The sequence below is a fragment of the Prionailurus bengalensis genome, chromosome E1 (genome assembly GCF_016509475.1).
Source record: "Prionailurus bengalensis isolate Pbe53 chromosome E1, Fcat_Pben_1.1_paternal_pri, whole genome shotgun sequence".
Lineage (NCBI taxonomy): Eukaryota > Metazoa > Chordata > Mammalia > Carnivora > Felidae > Prionailurus > Prionailurus bengalensis.
The window spans coordinates 43,313,228-43,333,744 of record NC_057347.1 but is presented as its reverse complement, the minus strand read 5'-3'; the positions used below and the strand labels follow the sequence as shown (position 1 = coordinate 43,333,744).

The following is a 20,517-nucleotide window of genomic DNA, read 5'->3' as shown; positions in this document are numbered from 1 at the left end:
AAATAAATAATAACAATAAACTTATAAAAGAAGAAGAAGAAAGCAACAGGCTCATGGTCACCAGTGCCAAGTATAATGGGCAAGCTGACCTCTGAAGATGAGAAAACAAAGCCAGGTGAGTCCAACCTGGGAGGGCTTCTTGGAAGAGGCAAGTTAGCTTGCAGATGGGGTGTAAGTAACTAACATTTACCGGGTACTTTCTGTATGCCAGGCATTGTTCTAAGAACTTGATATGTATCCACTCAGTTAATCTTCACAATAGCCATGAGGTAGAAGCAATCACTATTCTCATTTTATAAATGGGGAAACTGAGGCTCGGAGAGGTTAACTTGCCCTAGGTTACCCAGGTAGTACGTGAAAAAGCCGGATGTGAACGTGAGCAGCCTGGCCTGGCAGGAGAGGAGCTGCCTGCTTTGGGACTGAGGTCAGACGGGGCTGCAGAAGGGGCTAGGCTGCCTGAGGCAGGCTCTGAATGTCTGACTGGGCCTGGGAGGGGTGGGGGGTGAGGGTGGGGGAAGGTGGCTCTGGGGCCACCTGGGGCTGATGTTTCTCAGCAATGTATCCGTCCCGGTCATAGCCCTGTGAACTCCGGGGTAGAACGGATCCCTCCCGGTAAGGAGCACGAAGCCCGGAGGGGAGTCCGGGACTCAAAGCACAGAGAAGAAAAGAAACTCATCCTAGGTCACACAGGAGAACTCAGAACTCAGACAAAAGTCTCCCCACTCAGCTCTAACCACTTCCTGGCACTCGCGAAAACATAACGGTGTAGACGTAATTCCCGGATGGCCCTAACCTTTGAGGGAGGGGTTAGGCATACCTCCTCTCCCAGTTAGGGACAGAGGTAGAGAATGTCTCTCCCTCCTTGGTGGCTTTAGAAGGATTCTGTGGCTTTTACAGAAGGGTGGGTGGAAAAGGCTGGAACACCAGGTCCCCCTCCCTCCCTGGGCTCACTGCCTTCTGAGGCCAGGAAGTTCTTCCTTTTCCCCACTCTCCCGGGAAGAGTCTGTTAGCTCCAACCTCCTCTGAGAAAAGTCACCTCTCCTGCCCTGACTCAAAGCTCCTAGTGTCCTGCCCAGACCTATTCAAAGTCTAGAGAAAACCCCAAGGTCAGAGCTCTCTTCCCCTTCTGGAGCGTCCATATTAGCTTCTCCATCCTTCACCTGCCCAAGTACCTTCAGGTTTTTTTTTTTTAACATGAAGTTCTGCAGTGAGGTGGATTAGAGATGCTTGCTTGCCTGAATCTACCTTTGGGGACCTCCACCTAGAGCCCTCTTGCTCTGCCTCAGTTTCTCCACCTTTATCAGTTATTGAGCACGTGCCCAGATGCCAGAGTGTGGGTGCCGGCGGGCTCTGGCTGGGTTTGTCACCACGGAAAGCTGCAGGGAGGGAGAGTGTCCACTAAAGAACTTCCTGCCTTTTTCGACCCCCCCCCAAAAGGTCTTCCTACCAGGCAGCTGTCTCAGATCTCGGGCCCCCAAGATCCCCGGGGTGGGGCTGATGCTCAGGGCCCAGCCTCCACCCATCGCTTGCCCCTTGGCCCCAGAGCTGTCGAAAAATGCTGAGGTTCTGGGAGAACTTTCCCTGACTGCTGCCCCTTTCCCTCCCCCCCCAAGCCTTCCCCCTCCCATCCTAACTCAGCTCCAGGCTCCTGGTGTTATTATAACATTTGACCTGTTCTTGTTTTTGTTTAAAACAAAACGTGGTCCCATCATAAGAACGCAAACAGATCGGGCCACCAATTTTGCTCCCGCTGGACAGTAAACCCCACCCACAGCGGGGGGGGGGGGGGGGTGGGTGCGAGCGTTGTAAACTCACTTCCAAAAGACCCGGATTAATTTCCCTGCCACATTCCCCCAGGGAAAGGCCTGCCCTGGAAGGAAGACCACCCGGTTCAAGCCCGGCCATCGGATCTGCCCATCTGTCTGTCTGTCTGTCTGTGGGATCAACAGCCTCCAGCCAGCTCAGCTCCTCGCCAGCCCCAGCCCCAGCCAGCTGTAATTCCTGCCTGTTACAAGTGTTAACACCTGGCCTGGGGCCTTCCTCCCCCGCAGTCTCCAGGTGCCTCCTTGGGCCCAGCCCACTGACCCCCACGGGGTTTGACTGAACATGTTCACAAGCCTCTGAAAGGCGGGTGGAGGCGGGAGCGCGGTGGGGAGGCAGCGGGACACCTGACAGGGGAAACTGAGGCAGGGACTAGGGCAGCCACTTGAGTGGGGAAGTAGGTCCCGGACGGTGGAGAGAAAACTCAGGTGTCTTATTTCCTAACTCCCTGCCCTTGACTTCGGCAGAACGCTTCCCCCAGCCACCGCCCCCGCCCCCCAACCCCGGCTGGGAGGAGGCAGGGCAGGCTGGTGAGCCCTGAGTGAGAGATGAGGACACAGGCGCCCATATGGGTGGGTCACAAAGAGGCAGGGCGTGCACCTGACCCCCGGGTAGGGCCCCTTCCATCAGGGCCTCTGTCTCTGGAATGCAGCAGGGCCCTAGGATGGGTCTTAATAAGGGAGTTCATTTTTTCCCCCAAGAGGGAGAAGAAAGACAAGTTCCTCCAGCAGGCGCTAACTGGGACTGACAAGAAGAATTCTAGAATCCAGGGCTGCTGTCACCGCTTCCTGTCCCAGCTCTACCACTACCTGGCTGTAAAGCCCCGGAGCACATCTGTTCCTTCCACGAGCCCCCGTCTGAGGCCCTTATAGCTCTAGTTTCTGGTCCGCCTTTTCTCAGGGCTGGGGCCTGGGCGGCACAGGCCGCGGGGGGCTGGGGGCGCCTTCCTGGAGGGGTGGCATGGACAGGAATCCCCGCTAAACGCTTCCCCCTGCAAATCCTCCTGGGGAACGTGTGAGCTGGGTGGGCCAAAGAGGGCAGGCGATGCTGGGCTCAGACGCTCAAAGACCTGGAATCCGACTGACCGCCCTGGAGGCAGAGTGGGAATAGGAATCTGAGGCCTGTCCACTCCATGGTCCCCGTCCCAGGCCCGGCCCCAGCTCTGAGAAGGCGACTTACCCTCCATCCCAGTCCCAAGACCAAAGACAAATGGCCTGAGAGGGGAGGGCTGCTGACCACAGTCCTCAGGCAAACAGGATGAGCTCGCACCAGGGAGGGCCCTGTACCCTGCCCCACACCACCCAGCCCGCGACCCTCGGTCAGCTGTGTCCCCAGCAGTTTCCTGGTCAGACCTTTGTCTCCTGCTGGACCGCCCCTCCAGGACCATGGACACCCACCAAGCACCCAAGCTCGGACGTCACTCACACCCGTAAGTCATAGGTCCGCGATATCCACAACCGTGGGCCCAGCCAGTGACTTGAGGGCAGGGTCACAGGCGGACCCATTCACAGCCTCACACTCATACTTACAAGCACAATCAGGTCATGGCCATGAGCACTGATATCCATGCACAAAGACAGCTGTGGGGCTTTCCCCTTACACCGTCATGAAGGCATGCGCGCACACGCACGCACACACGCGCACACACACACACACACACACAACACTCGCATGCCCAGTCATGAACACAGTCATGCATAGTGTCACAAGCAGACACAGGTGCTGACCTTTACGTGAGCACAGACACTTCTAGACTTTCTCTGTCTCACACACACATACACACACACATCCTAGAATCAGCTACTTGCTGTCACTGGTCTATAGGGGCACAGCACACCCTGTCACAGCCATGGATCCCCCCATCTCACATGAGTTCACATCCGTGGTCACCCAGCTGCAGGCACAGACTCTTCCATATACAGATACTAGTATACATTTGACACCTCTTAGGATCATAGACCTAGAACACACACACACACACACACACACACACACACACACCTCTCCTCTGCTGAGACAAAGCAGCATCCCTGTCCCCCCCCCCCCAGTCCCTCCCCACTAGTCCCCAAACAAGCCGTGTGTCCAGCATTATGTCAGGGAAGATGTTCTGGCTTTCCAGGTTTTTCCAAATCTTCCTATCCAGGTGTTCCCCAACACACCATTACACATGAGACACCCCCCCACACAACCCTTCCCCACAGGCACTGCCCCGGGAAGTGCCCTCCTCCAGTTAATGGGGTAGGGGACCTAGTCTCTCTTCCTCGCCCCTGCAGCCAGTGGGGCTCCAAGCATTCTCTTCCATACCCTCCCCCCCTACTAGTCCCCAGGAAGGCAAAGAACAGCATGGCCTTGGCCCAGGGATGGAAAGAGGGTCAGAAAGGGCTGGAAAGGCAGGACTGGTTTAGGCAGAGCCCCCAACCTGGAATCCCTGTCTGCCCCAGCCGCCCCTTGGACTTCTTTACGCACAGGAGGCCTCAGGCCAGCCCGAAGCTGCGGGAAGGATGGGTTGGGCAGAAGAAAGACTTTCCCTTGGGTATATGTCCTGGTAGCAACTCTCAGCACCCTCTCCACACGGACCCTTGGCCATGCCCTGCTCCTGCCCCCATCCCGGCCCCCAAATGCTACTGTCCCCAAACGACCGGAGACAGACCCAGGGTGTGGCCCCGGAATCCTGCTGGCTCTGCTCCCCCTACCTTGGGCTGGGGAGGGGGCGGCCAGTCAGGGAAAGGGGGACACGCAGGTGGCATTCCTCTCTGACACTCACCCCAGGGGCCACGGGCCCTCTTCTCGCTCCTGGACCCCAAATTCTTCCTCCTCACCTCCCACCCCCCAGGCCAAGGCTCTCCTACGTCCAGGAGGGTAAGATTCTTTAATTAAAGTTTTCCGGAATGCAGGGGGCTGGAGACTGAGGACAGGCGGGGTATAATTTAGAGAGCTGGTTTCAGTGTGTCTTTCCCCTCTGGCCTCTGGGACCTGCCGGGGGGCGGTGGGGCTGCTTGGAAAACAAGGGGACTCCCGGGAACTAGGGCTCCCAGAGGGCTGTTTATTCCCTGGTCAGTCCCCCCATCCACGCACACCCCCCTAAACACCGCGCCTGGTTTCCCAGCCTTATTTACTAAAAATGTCTTTTGTATCCGCATTTCTCGGGGACAGAATTCTCCTTTCCCTCTCTCCCTTTCTCCTCGGTCCTCGGTTTTCCAAAAGGAACGAATTTGACATGGAGAATTGGGGTTTTGGTCAAAGCACAAACCCACCCCCTCCCAAACCACTACATTTTCAAAGAGCCCCCCTTTTGCCAGGATGGACAAACACGAAATGTATAAAATCCGAATTCAATGGCATCTCGATCAGCAAATACCATATTCACTTCTGAGGCTCAAGATTAATCTAGAGCAGAGTGGGGAGAATCTGATGAAATCCCCCCTGCTCCCCTACCCCGGGGATCCCTGAAGCCATCGGGGTCTGAAATCTGAAGGCAAAACGGGGTTATTGTGGGGAAATCTCTTGATGGAGGCGCCGGCGGAGCGGGGGGTGGCAATGAAGAAACAGGATGATTTTGCCCATGAAGACCCCAAAATGGAGAAGAGGAGTGGCTGGGCCCCAGGGACAGCGCTGGATTTCCAGAAACCCAACTGCAAGCAAATGGAGGGTCTTCAGGCCCCCCAGATTGGGACGGGCGAAGGGTTAGGATTTAAGAAATCAGAGACCTTCTGAGCCGGGGAAAGTCCTCCAGCCTCTGTAGCGAGTAGCAGGGAAAATGGTGATTATCAGAAAAGCCAGGAGTTGGATTCTGAAGGCGACACCAGCAGAAAATCCAGGAGGGGTGGGCGAGTGGGGGGCTGGAGGGAGGCAAGGAGAAAAAAGCCGCAGCCCACCCCCGGCCGGCGCGCCCCCCCCCCTCCACCTCCCCGGGACTCGGCGGAGAAATCGGGCCGCGGGCAGACAAGAGGCGAGTCTTACCACCAAATTGGGTAGCCGGCGAGGACCCTGGTGCCACAGAGCAGGAGGCCGAGGAGCAGCCCGAGCAGGTGGGGCTCCATTAGAAGCGGCGCCGAGGAGGAAGTTTGCCCGCGACCATGAAGAGGGGGAGCGACGCCCCCAATAGTTGGAACAAAGTCCACTTGAGATTGGAAATGACTTTCGGGCTTGTCAGAAGCGCACCTCCACCCGCAGCCGCCCCCCTCCCGAGCCCAGCGCGGAGCAGCCGGGTTTGAGGATGTCAGCGAGCAGCCAATCAGCGCCCGCGGCCTAAGGTAAGAGATGAGTCTGTAGTTCAGCTTGTCAATCATGCGCCCCTCCCGCCCGGCCCACGAGTCGGGCTCCGGGAAGGGCATCGCCCAGCAAACTTGGGCGAAGCCCGCGCCCCGGACACAGTGGGAACTTGGCGGGGGGCGGGAGGGGCCGGCACGTTGGACCCTCTGCTGGCCCGGGACTGCCGCGGCCCCCCGCCAGCCAGGTTTAAGAAGCTGGGGCTTTGGCCGGGGCGTTCACGTGGTGCAGGGTTGGCGTGGGCATTGATGGGTGGCTCCTTTTCTCTCGGGGGACCGTGACCCCTCTGGACTCGGGCGTGTGAGAAATCGAGAGTAGAAAGCACAGAGATGTTTCCAGAAGCCTCGCTCGGCCAGGACGGGATCCGAGGGTCTCGGAGGGGGTTGGGAAATACAACCCCTCCCAGCCTCCAGCCTCCGGAGCCCGAGAGCCGGCCGGCCACCCGACCCCAGCCGCAGGAGGTCGCTTCCCGGGTGTCCGAGAGGCGCGCAGAAGGGTCCGCGGAGGCTCGAAGGTCTGGCTGCGGGCGGCGCCGGGGGACGGAGCTGAGTGTCATTTGAGTCTTTTGTCAGGGATCAGATCGGTATCGGGACCTCCTGCTGCCTTTGCATTTCCTGCAACTGACACCAGCGGCCAGTTGCATTTCCTGCTCGCGGAGCCGGGTCACTTTCTCCTCCACGAGGGGTTCAGGCCTGGCCTCCAGCTCGGGTCAGAAGCAGTGCCCGCAGTCCCACTTGGATCTTAGGGATGAACCATTTGGGGCCAGGGGAACGCCGCAGCCCCAGCAGGGAGCAGCTGGGGTCTTCGGAAAGACCCTGCTGCCCTCCGGGGGCCCCCTCCCCCCAACTCCCTGCCTGAGTTCCCACCTGGGGTTCGGTGGTAACCGGTCCTTTCCCTGTGCGGAAGCCAAATGTATCCCAACCCCCCAGCCCCCACCATAGGAAAAAAGTCCCACCACGGCGCCCTGGGTCCTTTCTGTCCTCTCCCTCTCCAGAGTCAAAGAATCAGGTCTCAGCCCCGAGATGGACGCCAGATCCTGGGGGACTTTCCCCCTGCCACCTGGGCAGCCTGCTCCCCAAGACCCTTTCCCACCACCCGAAGCCCCAGAGGCACCTGGACCCTAGAGCAGACCCCGGCCTGGGATGAAGAAAACAAGACCAGTGGTGGGGGGCAAGGGCCACTGCTCAGGGGACTGCGGCAGAAGGGGCAGCAAAGCCGCCCCCAAGTCCCGCAGAGGCCTGGAATGGCGGGCCATCTCTCCACCAGGTGGGGGGCATGGCTGGAGGAAGTCCGGGCCAGGGGGCCAGACATTCCTGGCCTTTGATCTGGGCCACCCGTGCCCACAGCTCGAACCTGCTGCCCCTGCCCATCCTGAGAGCCCTCTCCCTAAAGGGCTGCTGGGGCGCGGGGAGCTCGGGGAACTGGCCCCGGGGCACCAAGGGTCGGGAGAGCCGCCTGGGCTTGTCACGGCTCCTGCCGCGTTCCTAGCCGGGTGCTCGGCTGGAGGGGTGGGGTGGGGTGGGGTGGGGGGAGAGATGAAAGAGAGGAGGGAAGGGGTGGGGGAACAGGGAGAGACAGAGTGGAGAAGGGAGAGAGAGAGAGAGAGAGAGAGAAACTGAGAGACACCAATACACAGAGAAGAGGGCGGGAGACTAGCAGGGGGAGCCCCAGGAGAGAGAAGGGGAGGAAGGGGGAAGGAGGGAGGCTGAGAAAAGAAGGGTGAGCAAGACGGCGAAAAAGCCCCAACCTGCCCAGGAACAGCGACTGGGGTGCAGGCTGCAGAGATGGGGATCCTTTAGAAATGCCCGTGTGCTGGGCTAATTCGGGGGTGCCTTGTGTCTGATTCACCTGGAAAGAGGGTCGCAGTGGCTTTGCCACTATCGCTGACTGTCGAGCCCCAGGGCCCAGCTCTAGCGGTAGAGAGCCCTCCACACACCCGGGTGGCCTGCTAGGTCCCACGCGGTGTTCTGTCCCACCCAAGGGCTACTCCCTGTGGGTGTTCAGATCAGAGGTGCCTGCTGGATCTCACCTTCTGCCTGGCAGTTTGGGAGGCTCCAAGGGCCCCAAATCGTCATTCTGAGACTGAGCAGGACTACCTGCCCCGGCCACCAAGACACGATTGTGGATTCAGTGTGGCCAGGAGGCAGGAGCTGGACTAGATGACCTCTTGGGGTCATTTTGGGGCCCTAACATTCCATAGGTGCTAGCCCTGGGAAGAGAGGGCAACAGATCCCTGAGGCTGTCGGTGGGTTGAGGGTTGGCTGAGACATGCCCAGCCAGGAGCCCTGGACAGTGTAGGCAAGACTGGCCATTCTCCAAAGGGCCACTTGTATCCAATGCCTCCTCCAGGCAGCCTGGGAGCACCGGGAGACCTAGGTCAGGAGCTTGAGGCAGGGAAGGGACTAGAGGCCAGCAAGCAAGTGGGTGGGAGGGTAGAATCCCGGACCTTCGCGGGGACAGCGTGCACAGCCTGGGGAAGTGAAGGAGAGGCCTGGCGGGGAGGTGTGGGAACCTGCCAGTGGCCCCGCATGGCGCCCTGGAGAATGGAAGTTTGTGTGGGGATTTCCCCCCACTTGAAAGCTCCCCAGAGGAGGGGATTCCTGAGCCTTTTCCCCTCCCCTGCCAGGTGTCCTTCCTTCAACACGGGCTTAATTTCCTTCCTCCTGCCCGCCCAGCGCTGCCTGTGGAACATAGAAACGGTCCCTACCCGGGAGGGGGAGGGCGCCCCCGAGCCACGTGTCGCAAACGGAAACACCCTCTCTCTAATAGGCACCCCGAACCTCAGGGTGGGTTGCAGTCCTTGGGGAAAGGGTTAAATTCACCCCCGGGCCAGCCCGAGGGGGTGTGGTGGAGGCGTCAGTACGGTGGACCCCGAGGCCTCCGCCCCGAATGGGAAGGTGGCCTCTAGAAAGGGGGCGCAGGAGGCGGGGAGGGCCGGGGCCCCGGAAGCCGAGGGCTGGCACGTGGGAAGCACTTGGTGCTGTGTGTGTGTGTGTGTGTGTGTGTGTGTGTGTGTGAATCTCGGGGACCTCGGGGACTGCCGAGCGACTGCCCGGCCCCATGCCACCCCCACCTCGCTAGCCGCCCCGAGGTCGCTTTTGATGTGCGCTCCCCCCAAGCCCGCAGTCGGCCAGCTGTGTTTTCAGCGCCGCTCGCCCGGCCCCCTGCGGAGGCACCGCCGAGACAAAGAATACGGCGGCCAGGCCCCCGCCCGCCCGCAGGGGGCTACCCGTCTGTCGCCGGGAGAGAGGAGGAAATCTCCGATCGATCGATCGAGGGCCGTGCTATTCATTTTTGCCCGGAACGTGCCCGAAAGCTGCTCGGGGCTCAGAAACCTGGCGCCCACACCAGCCTGGGGAGGGTGAAGAGAGGGGGAAATAGCAAGGGGGTGGGGGGAGCAGCGAGGGGGGGGACCTCCACTGGTCTCTCCCGGGAGAGAGGGGCTTTTCACTGCCTCCTAAGAGCTATAGGAGCTTCAGAACGTTCAAGCAAGCTCCTTGGAGGCCACCAGAAGGCTGGACAACCAGAGAGGACAGCCTGGAAGCAGGCAGGCTGGAGCGTGGGTGGTGAGCACAGGAATTCGCAGAATAAGATTGCTTTAAACTGCCCAGCGTGGAGGTAGCGTCCTGGAAATGCCAGAAGCCTGCACCGGCTAAGCACCATAGGTGAGCAGAAAATGCCAGCGGAACACACAAAAAAAGCCGGGAGCCTGCCAGCCCCTGCGTCGTCCGGCCCTGGCGCGCCCCCTGGCGGCGGTGCTGATACTAAAAGGCGCAAAGTGGGCAGGCGAGAAAGGTGGCCCCGCCCCGCACCCGCACCGGCACCCGCACCCCGCGGGTGGGGGAGTCGGAGACTTTGTTGGTGAGCAGCCCGGATCTTCGGGGATCCAGGTTAAGTAGGCGTCCTCGTGAGTGAATGCCCTTAATCTACTTCGCAATCCCGAGCTTAGCTGAGGATAAGGTGTGCGTGGCTTCGGGCTCCCCTTTCCTCCACACCCAGGTGGCTCCCTGGGGAGAGCGAGCGGTCCGAGATGCAGGACTCGGGGCGGGCTGATGCAGGACGCGGGGCGGGCTGAGGCGATGTGAGGTCTCCTGGGCACCACGAGCGGGAACCCAGCGGCTGCCTCAGCTCTGTGTCAAGATCTGCGAGGCTGCCACCGGTAGAGTGATGTCACCGAGTCCTTCCCAGCCTGGCCCACCCGCACCCCGGTTCACAGGTGCCACCTGCGGGAAAGTGAAGGTGTTGTTTCTGTTTGTTTGTTTTGTTTTCCCGTCGCAGTAACTCCTCTGGTGCTGGTCATCTCGAGGTCCCCAAGGGCATTTTGGAAAGCGATTCGGGGTCAGGGTCCTTTGGAAGGGAAGGGAGCATGGAAGGAATGGAAGGGCACCACTGGCCAGCTGCTGGTTATGGCTGTACCTCCTCTATTCTGTGGGAGGTGGAGATAATACTTCACATCTCATAGGGAGCTGTCAGCGTTACATGAGAACAGCGCTGACAGAATGCCAGACCGCGGCCGGGAATAATAAATATTGGGTTTCTTTCTTCTGCTCTTAGGGGCTGAGGAACATGCTACTTGCTCTCTTGGGTCGCTCCTTCTGCCTCAGCCAGACTCAGCTAAGCAGTCCCCCCGCCACCCCAGGCGCCCAAGGGCCTCCCCCAGAACGGCTTATCCAGGGAAATCGCCTCTGACATTCCAACTTGAGACCCACTTCAAAATCTCTTTTTCGGAGAGATCCCCCTCACCACTGGCTGCTCCCCGACCCTGTCCCTCTTGGCCTCATATTCCGCTTTCTTTTTCTGCACAGCCCTTAACAGTGACCTTCTGTTACATGCATTGTATATCACATACGTCCGTTAAGTTGCTCACTGCGGGTCTGCTCGTAAATGAGAACTCGGCATCCGGCTCCGTGCTGCAGCGCGGAGCCTGCTTGGGATTCTCTCCCTCTGGCTCTCTGCCCCTCCCCCACGTGCGCGCTAGCTCGCTTTCTCTCTCTCAAAATAAATAACTTTAAAAAACTCTCTTTAGTGACCCCTGCTACATAAAAGCAAATCTCTGTGGGACGTCTGAAGTCCTAACACCTAGAGCAGGGGGTGGCACACAGCAGGCCCCAGATAAACGTTGCTGATGACTGGCTGAGAGAGGGAGGGGGAGGTTGGGACCCGAGGCCTCAGATGGGAGGACTGCTCTCTCATGTCTGGGTTCCTTAGGGCCCTTGGGGATCCCCATCATGAGCAGACCTTGACCCCTAGAGCTCCCCACCTACCCCAGCGCCTCCACTCTGTTGTTTGGCTCCTGCTTCCCTTTCGGAGGACACTGGCCTTGCCCCAAGTGGGGGGAGGTCAGAGGTTGGCATCTGGGGCTTGGGGGCCCTCATGCTGCCCTTCCCCATGCTGCCAGCACCTCCTCTCTGCTCCTCTTTCCCTCCTTCTCCTTCCCTTTCTTCCCCTTCTCCTGCCATCCCCCAGCCCCTTTATTCTGCCTTTGCCTCAGAGCCAGGAGCCCCTCACCCAGACAGGGCCGGCCCACCAGGGGAAGTGATCCTGCCCAGGGAAGTAGACCAGACCTTCCTGTGGCTGGCCATGTATGGCTGGCACAGTTTTTCTCGTAGACTACGGCTCCCAGTTTCCTTTGAAACCAAGATAAGAGCCATGAACTTTCTTTCCATCTCAGGGGTCTTTTGGGGGGAAGACTTCTGTGGGGCACATTCAGGGAGATGGGACAGAACAGGACTGATAGGATTCTTGGAGAGAGTGTAGAGATTTCTGGTCAAAACGTGGTTGGTACCCGCCAGAGCTCTGCCAGCTAATTAGCTTGTCCACGGACCACTGCAGCCAATAGCAGCCATCGGTGGGACCCCAGGATGGGCCTGCTGTTGGCCCCGGGGCCTGGGGGCCTGGACACACGGCTAGAGACCCAGTGGGCTGGCGACAGGGTCAGAGCTGCCTCATCTGCAGGAGCCCAGGAGCAGGTGGCTGTGGCTGGGACAGGTCTGGGCAGGTCCTTGGGCAGTCTGGGGGCACCTGTCTGGCATTGCCCCACACCTGGCAGGGCCCATCTCCTTTTCTGCTTCATCTTGGCTTACGGGTAAGGCCCGAAGGGGGTTTCATGCATCTGGCGGGGAGACCCTCTGTCTGAGCAGTTGTCTTAGAGCCCAGATCTCTTGCCACTGCTGTAACCCAACGAATCCCAGCTCTGCCTCTTACTGTGTGACACCGGGCACAATGCCTACCCTCTCTTGAGCCTCTTTCCTCCTCTGCAAAATAACACCTGCCTCCAATGGCCGTTGCCTATTCAGTGGCGTGATGGCCGCAGTGTCTGAAATGGCACCTAGGACATGTGAAGTGATCAGTAAGTGGCCCTTCTGTACTTTTATAGCAGTCGGCTGCTCTTTCTTGAGCCTCTCGAAGGCAACGTCCTCTATGCTAGTGGCCCCTTCTTTCAGGCTGAAAGAGGCCCTCAACCTGTTCTGCTATCTACCCCTCCCCAACCTGGCTCAGAGATAAATCCTAATTGGTCTAAGCTGGGATCATTCCTCTTAGCAAGGATTGGTTTAGAGGGAGGCAGGTGACCCAGCTGTGGTCACTGAGACGTGAGGGAAGGTCTGCCGGACGGTGCAAGAGGGCTTCTGGGAAAAGGTTTTTGGGGCTCTTTAAAATGAGACTCAGAAATGTCCCTTTTGCTGGCTTTTGGATGACGTGTCTGGGTGGGATGCCTGGAGTTGCAGCAGCCATCTTGTGACCATGAGGGAGACGGCCCGAGGCTGAGTAGTGGAGGAAGAACAGAGCAGAGAGAGAGAAAGAAGCTGGGTCTCTGACACCACTGCTGAGACATCAGCTCACCACAGCGGAGGCCTGCTTCGGAACTCCTTGTTGTGGGAAATAACACACTCTCCTTGTTGTTAGGTCACTCCAGGCTGTTACCTGCAACCACAGTCCTCCTAAGTGAAATCTGCGCCCTCCTGCCCACCGTGTGTAGTGCAGTGCGGTTAGATTCAGGGTTGCCGACTGACTTACAGTTGAGTTGCTTCCATTTGAGGGCCGGTTAGGCTTCTTTTTCTCGGCTTGGGGGTTCAGTCTGGGTGGAGGTGAGGTGGCAGTGGGAGCCCGGAACCGGGAGACTCACTCTGGAGACAACTTGGAGGGAGAAGGGAACAACAAAAGAGACAGTGTAGGGTTGAGATGGGGCTTAAAATGAATCCAGCATATACTTCCATCTCGTGCTCCCTTTTCCTTTTATCTTAAGAAACTGCAGCTTGACTGCTCCTGGGTACAAGTATATTTGGGGGTTCGTATGAAAAGCTTTTGGAATTAGATCGTGGTGATGGTTGCACAACTTACTGAATACACTGAAAGCCACGGAACGGTAACACTTTCAAATGGTGACTTTTGTGGTGTTTGAGTTGTATCTCCATTTAACAAAAGAGGGAAAAAACGCTGGAGTTCAGCTGCCTTCCTCCCACACTCTCTCCACCTGTAATCACAGCCCTCCATTCACCGGCTCCCTCAGACTCCCAGAGAAGCCCCCTCCCACACATCCGCATGGTACTTCCTGAGGTTGTGCTCTCTGGGGCTGGTGGAAGGCTCCTCTGGGAACAGGGCCCGGGGGAGAGGGGAGGGGAGCTGCGTTCTGTCTTGCACCCCCTATGTTCAGGCCTCTTACCATCAGCTTGCCCCTTTTATCAGAGGGGCCAGGATCTCCTAAGGTCTGTCCCCACTGGCCAGCTAGCCTCAGGTTGCAGGGAGGGGGTCAGAGTGATGCTGTGGGAGGAGCATGGGCTGTGGGATCAGACGGAGGCATTTCAAATCCTGGCTCCGCCACTGCTGTGCTGTGACTTTGGGCGATTTATTTGGACCTCTGTGTGCCTGTTTTCTTATCTGTCAAATGGGTATGCTAATTCCACAACTCCTAGGGCTAAATGGAATAATTTACCCAGAGAGCTTGGGGCATGTAGAAGACAATGAATGCTGGTGCCCTAAGACTTATTTTAAACCCCAAAATGGCAAAATCTTGAGCAGACTGTGGAATGATCAAGGGCCAGCGGTGATAGTGATGATGTTCCCAGATACCCTTTGCTGGGCCTGAGAGGCTTTTTTCCCCTCATCTGTCTCGCCTACCCTTACCTGGACCCTCCCCAGGTCCCCTCTGCCTTTTGTTCTGCACATCGAGGGGGGTGCTAAGGTGAGACATCATTTTCTGAAGTCCAAATCAGAGAACGTGGCGTCACCAAAATATTTTCAATTTAATTTAGTTTTTTTTTTTCCTGCTCCAGAATTTAAGAACGTCTGAAACATCGTTTGGCCAAAGGTTGGAATTTGGAGAGCATTTCCATCGCTAATGGTAACGTTTCTCAGAAGCTGGAGAGGACCATGGATGCCCCGCGAGATGAAGCGTGGTATTTAATAACTTTGAATCACACAATGAGAAAGCTCATTTATTCACATTCCCTATTCCATTCTCCTTCACTCCTTTTGAGTATTGTCAAGGAGAAAGTCTGTTTGCTGCTAATACGACACTAAGATTCCTTTCTAATAAAGAGAGACGGTCACACATTCAGAACCTTTGTGGGGGGGGGCGGCGGGGAGCACAGTGTCTGGTTAGAATGAAATCACATTGTCGAAAATCATAGTAATCTAACATTTCCTTTTTAATTGGAGTTATTAAAAACAAAGCAAAGCAATTTAAAGGAAAGTGTTAAGAAAGTAGCAGATCAGGTAGTATGGAGTAAATGTGGGGTGGAAATGCCCGGAATCTGGAAAACACTGGATCGTGGCTGGAGCAGAGCAGAGTGCTGGCAGTCAGGGCGTCCTGCAGGTGCCAGCCCGTGTGGCCAGGGCACCTTCTTGGTGACCTGCGCCTGCTGGTTGGCCAGGGGCCCTGAGGGTGAGCCAGGCTGGAACCGGCAGAACTGGGGAAGCATCCGAGTTAGATTTGGAAGCCACTGTGGCCAAGAGCTGAGATTCACTCCCAGCATCACCCCACCTTGACCGAGATAGGAAACTCGGGGCCACCCATCCAGCCTTATGGATATGTTAGATGACAGGGTGGCCCAGCACTCTGTGACCCAGACACTCACTGTTGGGGCGGGGGAGGGATGGAGAAGGAAGCTCATCGATCTCCCAGTTGTGCAGAGCGGCTGGGCAACCCCCCAGCGCAGGCCTGATGGAAGTGTTTTGTGTGGACGAGGCAGAGAGCCTTGAGGCAGGCAAGTCAGAGCTCAGAAGGTGCAGTGGCCTCAGAGAGCCACCTGCTCCCCTCCTGTAAGGAGTGTGAGGAGCCACAGAAGAGGGACAGCAGACACCAGGGTTCCAGCCCCATCTTCCCCCTGACTGGCTGTGTGTTCCCAGGCAAAGCACTTACCCTCTCTGGGTCTCAGTGTCCCTCTAGATTGAAGTGGCCAAGTGACGAGTCCTTCCGGTCCCGACACTCACAGTGGATGACCTGCCTCCCCACGATCCCCGTGCCCACTATCTTTTGTGTTCCTGCCTCTTTCAGGGCAGACCGGGACACTGGGCCGGAGCTGGCTGCAGGCCTCCAACTGGGGCTGTCCCCGCCTTCGGCGGAGGCTTGTCCTTCTAGGTGAGGGGTTGTTGGTGTCCAGCCCCGGGAGGCCCTAGCACGGCTGGACAGTGCCCAGGGGCACTATTGGCAGGCTCAGGGCACTAACAGAAGAGGCCGAGAGCCGAGACAGGGGAAGGGGGAAAGAAGGAAGAGGGGGTGGGGGTGGTTCTAGTGGCTGCCCCTCGTGAACGTGCCGAAGGTTGCCAAATTGAGTTTAAGCCTTGGTTCCAGAACACAAAGCCTCGTCTCTGGGGGCTTGACCCCTCGGAGCCCCCACCCCCAGGCCCGGCTGGCTGAGCCGCCCCAGAAGGGCCCGGTCGTTGGCTGCGAAGTGGCTGGGAGGGAAGTTTTAATGATACACAACACAAGACACAGGGGGGAAAAGAGAAAGGGGGGTGGTGGAGAAGAGAAGGGAGGTGGGGGGGGGGGGGAGAAAGAAAGACCTCCTGCCAGGCCTGTTGCCAGGAGACGGCTAGGCAGCCAGAATCAGTCCTGCTCTTTTCACTGTTGCCTTTAAGCACCGAGAGAAAGCCCTGGCCATAAAGGGGGACATGTGTTGCTGGGTGTGTAAGGCTAGCCTCTGCAGTTAGGGGAGCCCCTGGCCCCCGCCCCCTGCCGCTGCCTGGAGAGAGCCCCTTTCGCCCCCAGCCCTGCCCCCGCTCCTGGGGGTTATGGATGAGCGAGACTGGGCTACAGAGCAATGGAAAAGGTCTCGGGGAAGGCAGTGGCCCTGGCCACCAAAAGGCCGCAGCCACTTCTGGGGTGAAACTCACCAGCCAGGGGCGCCAGGAAACTGGCAGGGGCCGGCAGGGGCGGGGAGGCCGGGAACATCCAATGTGGCATGTCCGTGGAAGAGTCTTCTCTTGGCTCTGGGTGGGCCGTGAGGGCACGGGGGGGTGTCTCGGTATCTGCGAATCCTCAACGGGGGACTGGGGAGCTGATATAAGTCCCCCAGCTGCCGTCTGGGCCCCTGGTCCTTGTCACAGACCCCATGATAGATCTGCGGGGATCCCAAGGCTGTGCCTTAGCACTTGGGGGACGGTGCCCTAGCAGCCCAGCTGCTGGGCTGGGAGTGAACACGGCCACGGGCGTAAATAGGAGAGCTGCTGGCACCACGAGGACTCTAGCGTCCCAGACCTCGGCTGTCAATTGAGAGACATCAGCCGCGGGGGTCACACACAGTGCACTCGGTACAGGGGCTGGTCAGTGAGCCAGGCTGCTGCGGCCTCTGCTGCTGGGCTCGGGAGCCCGGCTGGAGCCCCAGCGGATTTTATCCGACGTGGGTGTGATCTCCCTGGTGTCAGGGCTCCTTTCAGCCCTGAGTTCTCCCCCACTGAAAAACAGGCTGTGATTTCTGTTGCTTCGCGCAGCAGGCAGACTGGAGCAAGCAGTTTCTTCTGCACGGTTTCTTCCGATCCTCTGGCTTGCCACCAGGGCCCGAGTTCTAGTCCTGGGAGTGTCACCAGTCCCCCCCCACCCCCACCCCCGCCTCTGTGAAGCGTCTGAGTCTGTGTTGGAAAGAGGCAGACAGCCCGCCCACCCCAACTGCCCAGCTGGTCGTCTGGCTTCCGTGTGCACCGGAGGGGGGGTGCTGCTGGCGGCTCACCTGAGCAGGCGGGCCTGGCGGGCGGCAACCTGCTCCCCCCTCCCCACCCCCCTCCTCTCCCCCGGGGGCTGTGTGCGAAATAGCTCAGCAGAGACCCGCTCTGGACACAACAGAGAAATCACTGCATCTTCTGCGAAATCTCTCGCCCTGCTTATACGTGTGCCCTGAGAGGTTCTCCTGGAAGCCAGGACCCCTGCCCTCCCCTCTACCCGCCCTTGTGTGTTGCCCAAGTATGTGTGTGTTTGCCAGCTCTCGAGGCTCCCCCGTCCCCATCTGGGCCAGGCCCCATCCAGGTGTCAAGGCCTGCTTTCAGAAGGGTCAAATCTCCGAGAGGTGATGACCGAAAGGGCAGGTTTGCCAGCTCTGAGGGCGGGGGAGATGGGGTGGGGGAGGGGCGGGTGGGCAGTGACTGGCCCTGATGGCTCCAGGGGCTCCGGGGGAGCTGGACAGAGGGGTCACAAAGGAATGCAGAGGAGGGAACCGGTCCGTTCCCCTGGGCCCTCTGGGGTCCAGCTGGGCTTAAAGGTGGGACAGTCCACGTTTTGTGGAAAAGCCCGTCTCCCTGGCTTGTCACTGACTTTTTCATCCCAAGAAAGGCCAAGGGCTCAAGGAAAGCAGAGACACTTGGCAGCCCCAGACCTGTACCTGGGGCCGGGCACAGGCTTAGTGCTTCCTCCCTGCCCCTCCTCACCCACCCCTGTCACATCCCTCCCCCAACTAGACAACCCAATTTTAACCTGGAAGGAAGGTCTCCCCCTCCCCTCTCCCTGCTCAGCATCCTGTTATCCCCCCATAACTCCTTGCTAACCCCTCCCAAGGCTCTCTCCCATCTACACACACGCGTGTACACACACACACACACACACACACACACACACACTCAGTCTGTGGCTTTTGTTTCTCCGGCTTGTGGGGACAGAGCCTCTGGAAGCCTATCCGACTCTAGAAACATCCCCCCCAAATGGCCATCGATGAACTCCCCTCTCAGCATTCCTCCCCCAGACAGTACCGAGCCCCCCCAGGTTGGCCCCTCTTCTCCCTTGTTCTTCACGTGAGGCCGGGCCGGGAGCTCCTCTCTGGAGTCCACACTAACCTCCTCCGGGAAGCCTCCCTGACATACAGGCCCCTTTGTGCCTCCTGGTTCCTCGTCAGTGTAGTGATTCCTGACCTTGAGTGGCCCTCAGCAGTCACCAAGATTTGTCCCCAAAGCTCAGGGCTGGTGGTGGGGTAGGTTGAGGGAGAGCGGGGGTGGGGAGGACACTCTCCTAATGCAGTGCAAGAAGAGACTGAGGCAGGAAAGGGAGGAGGGTCTAGGACCCCACTTACCCCTTCACTCTCCACTTTGCCACCTCTGCCTAGCCCCTTGACCGTGAGGTTGGACCTTCACTGAACCACAGCCCTTCCCTAAAATGGCCCTGGGAGAGAGTGCAGCACAGACCAGGACCCCTCCTGTGGGACTCTACTTAGAGTGAATTTCCACCTCTGGGAGCCCCCCCAGGTTTCAAAGGTGTCGTGTGCACTGGCCCAGAGGGGCCTGGGAGGATGGTCAGGGTCACAGTGACACCTGCTGGGGCTTCTAGGAACAGCAGCTGTAGAGAGCTGACGGTGGGTTTCGGGGGAGGGGGTGGTAGGAAGGGCCATTATCGCGAATTTCCCCCCCACCCCGATATTAAACCCTTATTATTTTCCCAGGGGAGAAGCGTGAGAAGGTGTGGAGGGATTGGAATTGGCGGGGTGGGGGTGTGTGTGGGGGGGGGGGGGGTTGGAATTCCAACTGAGGCGCCTGGGGAAAGCCAGGGCCCCAAGGACATGAGCTGCTTTCCTCAGAACTGGTGGTGTTTTTTGAACTTCGTTCAGAGTCTGGTTCCTAGGGATATACCCAGAAGAAAGTCTGAGATTGTTCTTTGCATTTATATGTGAAATGGAATTTTTAAGGGCCGAGAGCAAGTACACCCTCTGTAGATGTCTGTTTTATTGCATTGTTGCGAGGAAGAAAAGCGTGCAATACGGTAATTGTCAATGATTAAAAACACTGCAGGTGATCCCTGTAATGGCAGTTTCTGAAGAAATTGGAAGGAATGGATAGGATAATGAAATGAATTAGCACAGTGCCTGACACATGGCAGACGGTCCATATATTGGGGCAATTAGTTGATAACGTGAACCCCATGGCAGAAAGAGCCATCAGCCCCCCTGGCGAGCCAGGCTGGTGAGCAGTTGCCCAGGACTGAAGGGCGATGTCTCGGTTGGAAGCCATCAGATGACCTGTGTCCTAACGCACAGATGTGCAGCTCAGAAACCCCCTGGAATAAATAAAAAGCCAGGTGCGTGTGGGGTAAGGATTTCAGTTTGTTCCTTCGCTTCAGAAGGAACTCAGTTCAGGACGCTTATAAATATTTCACGTATCACTTGTTTTGCCCTTACAGCTCTTTACTTGAGAGGTTTAAAGCATCACCAACCCCCACCAGCAGTGACAGGGCTGGAGCGAGAACCTACCCAGGTAGCCGAATGCTGATGTTCCTTGGGCAGAGTGTGGCGTATCAGGGGGAGAACATAAGGAAGGGGGCTGACGCTGGGAACCCAGCGGCGCCCCGATTGTGCCACGCCACATTTGTTTCCCCGACTAATCCTCGCCGAAGCTCCATGTCAAAGCTGGCACTGCTCTCCCTTCACAGGCAAGGCCCTTGTGGCCCAGGAAGTCTGCCGCACTTGCTGGGGTCACAGTCCTAGGAAGTACTAGACCTGAGACGTGAATCCCAAAGCCTGGAAGTGAGGGGTGGCTTCCAAAGGGCTGAGGCTGGGTACACGGGAAGGTGGCGGTGGCCCCACTGGGACTGTGCATGGGGGGAAGGCTTGGAGAGATAGCTAATGGTCAGCAAGACTCAGTTTCCCACTGATGGGGCAGAGAAGCAACCTGGTATCCGCCTCTGGTGCTGCCATGCACAACGGCACAGGTTGGGCACTGCAACACAGAACCCCACGTAGGAATGCACCGCGGGCATCACAAGCACATCCACGTGGATCATTTTCCGACAGTAGGAAGGAAAGAGCCTGGAGGAGGACATATCGCCTTCTAAATCACTTGGAGGGGCTGTGTGGGTGGGCAGTGTCCTTCCAGCCCTTCCCACGTGCACACTCATCTTCCTGGAGATTTCCACCCTAGGGAGTGAGCAGCTGCTGGGGCAACTTCAGGCCATAGCCTGGGAGTGGAGAAACCTTGTGCGTTTTCTGCCCCAAAAGTCATCATAGAGGCGACAAGGAG

The 20,517-nt window shown here is 58.2% G+C and overlaps 1 protein-coding gene across 3 annotated transcripts in view; it reads right to left on the bottom strand.

Annotated features, from left to right (window-relative positions):
* Window positions 1-6,038, bottom strand: part of WNT3 (Wnt family member 3) — a 48,842-nt gene extending 42,804 nt beyond the window's left edge. For 2 of the 3 annotated variants that reach the window (XM_043584853.1, XM_043584855.1), the window contains exon 1: window positions 5,782-6,038. In XM_043584853.1, the coding sequence (XP_043440788.1) occupies window positions 5,782-5,861 (80 nt within the window). In that variant the 5' untranslated portion in view covers window positions 5,862-6,038. The remainder of the gene's footprint in view (window positions 1-5,781) is intronic. The other variant, XM_043584854.1, reaches the window with a different exon arrangement.
* Between the last annotated feature and the right edge of the window lie 14,479 nt (window positions 6,039-20,517).